The sequence below is a fragment of the Lutra lutra genome, chromosome 10, assembly GCF_902655055.1.
Source record: "Lutra lutra chromosome 10, mLutLut1.2, whole genome shotgun sequence".
NCBI classification, from domain to species: Eukaryota; Metazoa; Chordata; class Mammalia; order Carnivora; family Mustelidae; genus Lutra; species Lutra lutra.
This window is the reverse complement of record NC_062287.1, coordinates 81,170,791-81,182,187: the sequence shown is the minus strand read 5'-3', so window position 1 is coordinate 81,182,187 and position 11,397 is coordinate 81,170,791. Positions and strand designations below refer to the sequence as shown.

The 11,397-nt window shown below is 33.1% G+C and overlaps 1 protein-coding gene across 3 annotated transcripts in view; it reads left to right on the top strand.

Annotated features, from left to right (window-relative positions):
• Window positions 1-11,397, top strand: part of KIF18A (kinesin family member 18A) — an 84,479-nt gene that overhangs the window by 40,029 nt on the left and 33,053 nt on the right. For all 3 annotated transcript variants that reach the window (XM_047690350.1, XM_047690349.1, XM_047690352.1), the window contains 2 exons: window positions 387-508; window positions 5,012-5,250. In XM_047690350.1, the coding sequence (XP_047546306.1) occupies window positions 387-508; window positions 5,012-5,250 (361 nt within the window). The remainder of the gene's footprint in view (window positions 1-386; window positions 509-5,011; window positions 5,251-11,397) is intronic.

Genomic DNA, 11,397 nt, shown 5'->3' with positions numbered 1-11,397 from the left:
CAGAGACTGTTGGAAGTGGAGAGTATCCATCTTTAAATATAATGCTCAGGAAAAGCCCTGAAGAAATGACAGTTGAGCAAAAACTGGTCATATTCATATTTTCACAGCATTATCCAGAAGTTGGATAGACCAAGAAACTATCATCATAATAAAATTTGTTCTAAGTTCCTGACATTAATTTCTGAGAAACTTAAAACTTACCTTGCTTGTAAGTTAGAGACCACTTATACCAGGATGTTTATTTCTCAGATCATTCCTAAATATTATCATTTTGTATATAAAAAATTAAAACTATTAGCACCAATATAGAATAATTTTTGTTGAAAATTACTAAATTTTAACATTCTTAAAAGAATCTGAAGTATAGTTTGCATTGTTTTCCCCAGGAGCTCAACAAAGATCTTCATTGTCACCATTTGCACCTCCAGAACAAAGATTTGAAAGCACAGATTAAGCATATGGTGGATCTAGCTTGTCTTCAAGAACAACAACACAGGCAAACTGAGGCGTAAGTGCATGGATTTATCTATTCTATAAATTTTAATACTTACAGACCTGAGGAACCTGAAATATAGAAGTTGTTTTCCACTGCCAGAAAATTTTTATTTGGTATAGGATAAATTATTTTTAAGTGTTTGCCAGCATCAGAAAGTATACAGAGTTAGAAAACATTGAGAAAGTACAAAATATGTGGTTCTTCTCCTCCAACTAATATTTTTAGTGTTTTATAGTTTTGAAAGCATTTTTCTCTAAAAATTTATTAATAGAAGCAATCACTATTAATAACAGCTGAATTTTTTAAGTGGGCAGTTTTTAAAATATTTATAATTCCAGAATGATTTTTGTCAATAAAATGAAGTTACTAAAAGTGTATATTTTTTAACTTCAACTGTCCCAATTTTTATGTGATGCTATAGTAGCTCTCATGCTCTACTAGCTCAGTAGCAACATCTTTTGAAACATAATGGTAAAAAAAAAAGGTATAACAGTCTTTATTTTTGTTAGCTAGGATATGTCAGTCAACTCTTTAGGTGTCACTTTCATGCTCTATAAAATGAAAAATATATTTCTCTAAGGGTTTTCTGCTAGTATAAAATTCTACTGCAGTTCTAGTATTCTCAAGTAACTAGTAATTAATTTTCTATACTTCTGATGTAAAAGAAGTCACATTAGGATAGTTATTTTAAAAAGAGGAAAAGGAAAGGAAAAACTTTAGGGAGATATTCTTCTGTGGTTAAAAGCTCAACCTAATCTTAAGCTTTCTATATCTCTACCTAGAACAGATATGAATGTTCATTTACTAACACTCAAGCCACTGGCAAGAGTGAAAGTATCAAAGAAACCCATTACTATATCAGACAAATAGATTAATACATTTAAGGTAAATTTTAGTTCCAAATGGGCAAAAAGATTCTGACTAACTTACTGATTTAGCAAATTGCTGAGCCAAAACATTATAAACAGAGATAATATAGCATAGTAGAAAGAGTATGAGTTTTGGAGTTGGTCTTGAATTCAATTTTATATTAGCAGTATGACCTTGCATAAATTATTTAACCTCACTTAACCTTAGTTTTCTTAAGTGTTAAAATAGGTTATAATACTTTCTTTAAAAGATTTTGTAAGAATTAAATGAAAAAAAAATAATAAAGGTGATGAACTATCAGAGCCTGATCTTGTATAGCAGAGGCAAAAAGTGATATAATATACCTTTAAAGTGCTGAAAGAAAAAAATTTCTAACTGAGAATACTCTACCCAGCACACTTGTTCAGAATTGAGGGGAAGAGATAAAGAATTTTCCAGACAAGCAAAATCTAAAGGGGCTCATAAAACTGGCCTTATGAGAAATATTAGGAGACTTCTTTAAGCTGAAAAGAAAGGGTGCTTTTAGGTAATAAGAAAACATGAAGGTATAAATCGCACTGGTAAAAGTTAATATATAGTAAAGGTAAAAGATGAATTACTTATAAAGCTAATATGAAAGTTAAAAGATAATGTAGTAAAAACTAACTTTAATTACAATAATTAATGGATATGCAAGATTAAAAAAATCTAAAATGTGTCATCAAAAACACAAAATATGGATTTCACTTCTATGTAAAATCCAAAAAACAAGACAAAAAAAGTCCTAACCAAAGCAATTATACATGAAAAAAAAAAAAGAAAAAAGAAAAAAAACGGAAAAGGAAAGGCATGCAAGCTGGAAAAAAGACCTAGAATTTATTATTTGCAGATGACATGACGGTATATATATATAGAAAACCCTGAAGACCACCAAAACTACTAGAACTGATCAATAAATTAAGTAAAGTCACAAGATACAAAATCAACGTACAGAAATCTGTTGCATTTCTATATACTAATAACAAACTGTCAGAAAAATTAAGAAAACAATCCTATTGACAGTTGCATCAATAATAATAGATACCTAGGAATAAATTTAACCAAAGAAATGAAAGACCAATACACTGAAAACTATAAGACATTGATGAAAGAAATTGAAGAAGACACAAATAAGTGAAAGGATATTCTGTGTTCATGGATTAGAAGAATTAATGTTCAAATGTCCATACTGTCCAAAGCAATCTGTGGATTTAATAGAGTAACATTATTCCAAAGGCATTTTTCACAGAAATAGAACAAAAATTCTAAAATCTGTATAGCACCGCAGAAGACACCAAATAACCAAAGCAATCTCAAGAAAGAAGAACACAGTTGGAGGTGTCACAATTCCTGTCTGATTTATTTCCTTCTGACTGTATTACAAAGCTATAGCCATCAACACAGTATGGTATTAGCTTAAAAACAAGCACGGAGTAAACTCTATGTTGACTAATTAGAATTTAAATAGAAACTTAAAACAAAAAGAAACTGCACTGTTATTAAGAAACAAAAAGCAGGGGCTCCTGGGTGGCTCAGTGGGTTAAAGCCTCTGCCTTTGGCTCAGGTCCCAGCGTCCTGGGATCGAGCCCCACATCAGGCTCCCTGCTCAAGCTGGGAGCCTGCTTCCCGCCTCTCTCTCTGGCAGCCTCTCTGCTTATTTGTGATCTCTGTCTGTCAAATAAATAAATAAAATCTTAAAAAAAAAAAAAAAGCACATAGCTTAATAGAACAGAATAGAGAGCTCAAAATAAACCCGCACATATATGGTCAATTAATTTATGGCAGAGGAACCAAGAATATACAATGGGGAAAGGACAGTCTCTTCAATAAATGATGTTGGGAAAATCAGCTACATGCAAAGAAATGAAACTGTGGACCACTGTCTTGCACCATACCTAAAAATTAGCCCAAAATGAATAAAAGTCTTGAACATAAGAACTGAAATCATAAAACTTCTAGAAGAAAACATAGACAATAAGTTCTTTGACATCAGACTTGGAGATGATATTTTGGATTTACTACAAAAGCAAAAGAAACAAAAGCAAACATAAGTGAAATTAACATCAAACTAAAAAGCTTCTGCACAGCAAAAGAAACCATTAACAAAGTAAAAAGGCAACCTTCGAAAGGATACAAAATTTGCAAATCATCTCTGATTAGGGGTTAATATCCAAAATATATAAAGAACATACAACTCAATAGCAAAAAAGGAAACAATCTGATTGGAAATGGGCAGAAAATCTAAGTAGACATTTTTCCAAAGAAGACATACAGATAGCCAACAGGTATATGACAAGATACTCAATATTACTAATCAAGATAATGCAAATCAAAACAATGAGATAATCATTTTGTACCTATGAAGTATGAAGAAATGTAGAGTAAGCCTTAGGAAGATCGAGACTTCTAGAGAGACAAAAAAGTTCTTTGTTAAAATTTCTTTGTTCTCTCCTCTGCACAGCACGTGATTCATATAGGTGCTCAATAAATAACCTTTTTTTTTAAATTGACTTTATGATTAATGACTTTTCCCTATAGTTGTTGCCTCCTTGGCTTAAATGGAGTACTCCCTACCTTCAACAAAAAGAAAAATGTCACAGACTATTTATTTGTACTACTATCTAAATATTTAAGACTCTGGGGTAATAAAGCAATTCTTTCCTTGCTTCCTTCCTTGCTCCTTCCTTCCTTCCTTCCTTCCTTCCTTGAGAAAATTAATGCCTGTCCTTTTCCCACTGCCCTACCCATACTTGAAATGATTCTATTCTCCTGGATGTTTTGAGTCAACTGAAACAACCAGGACTGAAGCATTTCAAGGTCAAGTTGTTTGACATCTTCCTTGATATAAAACTTAAGAACCATTGACTGAGTGTATAAATTTGTAACTGTTTAACTGCAGCTTTTCTTCAGTGAACGTTTACATGGAGGTCTAATACATAAAAAGATACATTCAATACTGCTCCGACTGATAGCAATAGAAAAGATTTTGAATCGGAGCCAGGAAACCTGTGCCCCATCAATTCCTTTTACCCACCATCCTTGTCCACAGCTCTTCCTCCTAGAACTCCTTTGAATGGCTTTGAAAACCATTGCTTTTACTCATGAAGAGCTAACTTCAAGGAAAGTTAACTATGGTTCCTTTGAAATGTTACATACCTGAAATGAATCTCATCATTGAAGAGTGTATTTTTTCATTTTTCATTTTAATTCCATGGTACTTAGTATCAGTAACAGTAGTATCTTTGTTTTATAAATCACATTATGCTTTGCAAAAACCTTTTATATGTATTTAACTCATTAGTTCTCACAGTAGTCTCCTGGTATAAGCAGTGACTATCTAGTTGTACCCCAAGTTATAGAGGAGAAACCTCAGTTTGCGTATTATCCAAGGTCAGATGGAGGCAAGTGAAGACTAGCTAAGAATATGACCTGATGCTTTTAATTCCCATCCAGAATTTTTTCACTCTATTCTTAATGTAGTGAGAGTATGTTGAGGCATTCTAAAGGAAAACATGTACAGGATGTCATTCTAATGATCTGCTAATACTTTGGATGGTATGTAAAACTATAATACTATATTTAAAATTTAATATTTATCTCTCTTTTCTTGTGACCTTCTTTATATAGAGTATTGAATGCTTTACTTCCAGCCCTAAGAAAACAGTATTGTGCATTAAAAGAAGCTGGACTTTCAAATGCTGCTTTTGAGTCTGACTTCAAAGAAATTGAACATTTGGTAGAGAGGAAAAAAGTGGTGGTTTGGGCTGACCAAACTACAACTCATACTATAAAGCAACAAGATCTACCAGAAATTTCTGTTCTTATGACCTTTCCACAACTGGGACCAGTTCAATCTGCTCCTTGTTGTAAGTACAGCTTTTCTTGTATTAAGGAAATTATAAGGTTATTTCTAAAGAGTAGCCTCCTTTATGTATCAATCTACCAGAACCATGAATTTTTTAAATAGGTTTGGCTATTTTGTGAGAATTAAGGGGAAAACTAGTTTTAGAATAATTTTGTTAACCACTATCTTTCAGAGGTTTAAGAGCAAGTATACTTGATGTTCTAAATAACTAGCAATAAAATCTTTAAATTATTTTACCCATTTTTGATGGAATAATTTTACCTCAATTAAGGATTAAAGATTATAATTAAGAATACTATATTCTGTAATACATAATAATAATCTATTCTTAAAATCAACTAAGAGTGTAGAATAAGCTATATTTTGTTGCCATATCACTTGTTATCTCTCCTGTCATAAAAGTGTGCATGGGACATTTTAATTGCAAAACTAACATACAATGTTGGTTAAAATAAATTCAGACAATGTAGAATTACATATAGAAGTAGAATGCCTTCTTCGACTTTCCTCAGAACCCAATCTTGTGTCCTGTCTCAGAAATGAGGAAATTTAGCAGTTTGGTTAACTTTGCTCTGTGTGTGTGTGTGTGTGTGTGTGTGTGTGTGTGTGTGTGTGTGTGTAATATTTGTATTACATAATCTAACTCTAGCTTTTTATTGGGTTTCACATGAAAGCTAGCATATATGTTGATGTACAACTTTTTATTTGTTATTAGTTTATTTAGTTTATTGTTAGGGTATATACATGAAGAATCTACCTTATTTTTTTTAACATTTGTGAGAATCCAGACAGCAGATGTACAATACTTTATTTAACCATTGTTCCGTTGGTGAACAGGGCATCAGAAAGCACACTTGTTTTCACATTTGCGCATGTATACCAGATTCTTAGAGACTGATTTGTTGGAATACAGGACAAAAATATTTTTAAAAATTAATCTGTCGAAGTCCAAAATTTTCTTTATGCCAAATGTCCATGAGATACCTCTCTCATCTTTACCTTAACCCAAAATAATAGCAGCAACACTGAACTAGTGTATATTCTTTTTAACTTTGCGGCTCTCCTATTTCTAGTGACATTATTTCATCTTCTCGGAGGTATCCTCTTTACTTATTTGACTTGGTAGAGTTTATTTGTTGTGCTTTAGAGTTTTCCTTCTGGTTAAAACTGCCTCCTGCTCTACTCCTTCACCTCGAAACTTTTCTGTCTAACTGGATGTCTAGATCTTCCAAAGGCTTATTCTACTTTTGTTTCCAAAGTTGTTAGTAGGAGGTCTCCATTTTGTTTAGAGAGCTTTAATTTACCATACAACATGACAGTCAATTTATTGGTCGGTTAAACTGATTGTCATTGGTAATTACCTCATAGTCTATTCACATTCCTTTTTTCTGAGTTTCCAGATATGAGAAAAGCATTTCTCATATATATGATAGCTGGGGTCTTGATTTTCTCTTCTAGCTTTTCTGTTCATCTGATCCATGTGATTTCCAACTTCCAAAAATTACTATTTCTTTCTTTTTTTTTTTTTTTTAATTTGACAGAGAGACACAGCAAGAGAGGGAACACAAGAAGCAGGAGGAGTAGGGGAAGTAGAAGCAGGCTTCCCGCTGAGCAGGTAGCTTGATGCAATGTGGGGCTCCATCCCAGGACCCTTATGACCTGAGGCAAAGGCAGATGGCTTAACGACTGACTGAGCCACCCAGGAGCCCCAGTTACTCAGTTTCTGATGTTAGCAGCTATTGCTTTTTTCTATCACAAATGATATATCTATAGATTTTAAGAGGAAGATAAGGCAAATCTCTGTAGATCTGTGTATTTGATGTAATTTCTTTAAGTATGATTTGTTGCTTTTTCCTTTCGGATGTTTTCTGTTTCATTGTAGATTTTGTTTTCTATTTAATTGTATCTCTCTTTTTTTTTTAAGATTTTTATTTATTTATTTGAGAGAGAGAGAGAGTGAGCAAGTGAGAGAGAGAGAGCACAAGCAGAGGGAGAGGGAGAAGCAGACTCCCCGCTGAGCAGAGAGCCCAATGCTGGTGGGCTCTATGGCAGGATGGGAACCTGAGCCAAAGTCAGACGCTTAACCGACTGAGCCACCCAAGTGCCCTTTGTACTTTTTTATCTTTACTTCTATTTTATCTTTCTGTCTACTTTTTTTTTTTTTAAGATTTTATTTATTTATTTGACAGAGAGAGATCACAAGTATACAGAGAGGCAGGCAGAGAGAGAGAGGGAAGCAGGCTTCCTGCTGAGCAGAGAGCCCGATGCGGGACTCGATCCCAGGACCTGAGATCATGACCTGAGCCGAAGGCAGCGGCTTAACCCACTGAGCCACCCAGGCGCCCCATATCTTTCTGTCTACTTTTAATAGGTTTATGCTGCTCTGTCCATTTAACTGATAAAGATGTTTGTTCATTAGCTTTCACCTGATCTTTCGAATTTATGCAATAATGTCCCTAGGTTTCCCTCTAAACACAGCTTTAGCTTCATTTCACAAGTTTTGATACATAGTATTTTAGGTTATTATTTAGTTCAAAATATTTTCTGACTTCTGTTGTAATTTCTTCTTTGACCCATGGAGCATTTCTTTTTTTTCTAATCAGTTTTTATATAAAATTATACTTTTGTATTGAGCAAATTTCCATTTCAATTCAGGTTTGGGGAAATACTTAAAATGAGAATCATACTTTTAAGTGTCATGTAGGCATCCGATGAGAATTGTTTCATAAAACTGTTAGTTTGGAGGGGGTTTTTTTAGTTGTTGTTTTTTTTATTCTTAATATCAAGAAGCTATGGCAAATTCCATTCTATTTTTTGTTTATTTATAGCTTTATTGAATTATATTCAGAGAAATTGCCTAGTATGTAGACTCACTTTATTCCTAGCACATAGTAGGCTGGTGTATATGTTTCAGGTGTGCTTATAAAAAAATGTATATTTTGTAGTCATTTATTACAGTATTCTATATAAGGCCAAATTGGTTGTGTTCTTTAAATCTTCTTCTTACAGACTTTTTTTTTTTAATTCATGTTCTATCATACACTGAGGAGACCTATTAAAAATTCCCTCTATTACATGGGATTTTTCTATTTTGTATCAGTTTTCTATCCCATGCTAACAAATTAACACAAACATATCAACTTAAAATAACACTGATCTATTATCTCAGAGCTCTGTAGGCCAGAATTACACTTAGACTTTCACAATGCCAAATAAAGGTGTCAGCCAGTTGGATCTCTTATCTGGAGGTTCTGGAGGAAGAATGTGCTTCTAAGCTCATTCTGGTTGTTAGCAGAATTCAATTCTACGCAGCTGTAGGGCTGAGGTCCCCATTTTCTTGTTAGTTGTTGCCCAGTGGTCCTTCTCAGTTTTTAGAGGTCTCCAGTATTCCCTGGAACATTGCCCTCTTTATCATTTCATCTTCTAGCCAACAAAGGCTAGAAGGCAGGACAGTTCCTTCTCATGCTTTGGATCTCTCTCATCCTCCCTTCTGCTTCATTTCTTCTGCCTAAAATTAGAGAAAAGTCTCTGCTTTTAATCTCAATTTGATTAGATTGAGCCCACATCTGCAAAATCCCTTTTGCCATGTAATGTGACATATTCACAGCTTCCAGGGACTAAGGCATGGACATCTTTTAGGGGATATTTCTCCTTGTAGTACTGTCAATTTTTGGTTCTCATACATTGAAATTATATTATTGCATCGTATATTTCAGAATTCTTACATCTTCCTTTTCTTATAAAATATACTTAATCCAGTCACTTTTCTTCGCCTTAAGTTTACTTTAATGTTAATATAGCTATCCCACTTTTCTTTGGCTCGTGTTTTCATGGTTCATCTTTTTTCTGATTCCTTCACTTGAAACCTATAATCATTTATTTCAAAGGCATCTCATAAACATCACATAATTGGATTTTGCTTTTTGTTCTGTTAATCAGTCTTTATCATTTAAAGTATTCTTTTTCTACTTGATGAATGTATTGATACTGGTTTGAATCTACTGTCTTATGATTTGCTTTCTAATTGTCCTGCTTATTCCATATTCTTTTCCTTTTTAACTTTGTTTTAGAGTGACAGAGTGATATTCCATTTTTTTCACCTCTGAGCTTAGAAGGCTATATTTAGCTCTTTAGCTGTTTTTATATTCTTTAAATTGTTACCCTTAGAGTAACATTCTGAATCCTTGCTTTATCAAAGTCCTTTATCAAAATCCTTTGCTTTAACAAAGTTTATCAAAGTAACTATGTTAACTTTCACCCTCAGACAGTGCTGGAAACTTAAAATTTTTTACCTGAGTTAACGCTTTCCCTGACATACCACTGTTATGTTGTATTTTATTTTTCTCTATATATTAAACCCATAAAATGGGGTTTTTTTATGTCTGTACAGTGAATATTCACATTTATATTTTTTGTTCTTCATTTTTTTCAGCATCTCTGCATCTCCATCCAAGATAATTTTTTTCATCTAAAGAATCTTTTTGCATTTCCTTTATAGTAGATATGCTGATGATGGATATTCTTACTTTTTATATGTCTGAAGCTGTATTTATTTTACTTTCTTTCTTGAAGACTTTTTTGCTGGGTATAGAATTACAGTTTAGTATTCTTCCTTTTCTTTAGCACTCTGAAGATACAATTTCATTATCTTATGTGTCTTTCTTATTGTAGTTGAAGTAAGCTGTCATTCTAAGTATTGCTCCCTTGAGTGTAACTTTATCTCTGACCTCCTAAAATATTTTCTCTTTGTCTTTGAGTTTTAGTAGTTTTGCTATATTGTGCCTATGTAATTTTATTTTTACTTCTCTTACTTGGGTTCATAGAACTTTCGGAATTTGTGTCTGGATTATCTTTCATTAGTTTTGTGAAGTTCTTAACCACTATATCTTTAAATATTGCTTCTGCTATTTTTGTTCTCTCCTCTACCTCTGGGACTCTAGTTATATTACACAGTTCTTTCTCCTTGTCTTATCCGTGACTTTTTTTACTCTCTCCTTTTCTTTGTTTCTTGTCTCTCTGGAAATTTCTTTTCACACATTCTTTAGTTTACTTTCTCTTTGCAGCTATGTCAAATATTTCTTAAATCCATCAAGTTCTTAATTTGTTATATTACAGCTCTAGACTCTAGAATTTCTGTTTGATTCTCTTTTTTTATGGTTTCCATTTCTTGGAAAAAATTCTCACAGAACACAATAGGTATAATTATTTTAAAGACCTGAGATTTCCAGGTCTGGAGCACTCTGCATATGTTTCTCTTATCTCTTTCTGCTGGTTTTCGTTCACATGGCCTCATTTTCTTGAAGGCATACTAACTTTTATGCATCAGATATGTATTTGCAGAATTATTTATAGAAATACTTCAAGACTTCTGATAATAAAGTCTTCTTTCAGAGAGGATTTTTTGCATTTGCTTCTTCTCAGTTCCTGGTGGCATTAACAATCTAGAATCACTTAGTCCAGTTTCAAGGATTGGGATCATTTAAAACTACACTGCAACTTCTGCTAGGGCCTGCCTATGTTGTTTTACCCTCTAGAGTGTAAGCTGTTTAGGTATCTAACCCAAAGCAAGGAGGGTTTATGAAGAACTTTGTTTAGTGGGCCCTAACTTCCTGTTTCACACCCTAGTTCTACCAGATTCTCAATGTTCCTAAGCTTTTCGGACTCCCTTCAGGATCAGCAAAAAATCTTCACAGGGAAAATAACTGTAATGAAGAGATTACCTTCTAGAGCTTCCTAACTTTCTCTTGATACTTGCCTATAATTCTTCACAGTTTCATTAGCTCTTCCGTGACTTCAAGCATATATTTTTTATATTTTGCCTGGACTTTTTTGTTGCCTTCAGTGGAGATTGGTCTGAATTACCTACTCCTCTATTATTAAATTTCCTATGTTCTATTTTTATGTTAAAATAACTGGGAAGCTGAAGATATATACTTATATCTTCTTTTTCTTTAATAAAGCATTATTGTCATTAGAACTAAGCTAATTGAGATCTTTGAAAAGAAAACTTAAGATTATTTCCAGATTCTCTCATACCTTTTGGGCCTTGATTTTTTTCTTTGTAATGTATTCAAGATGTTGGAGAGGAAATAGGGTTTTAACACCAAGATCGAGAAATACCACCTGATGGTCATTATTACTTATTTAA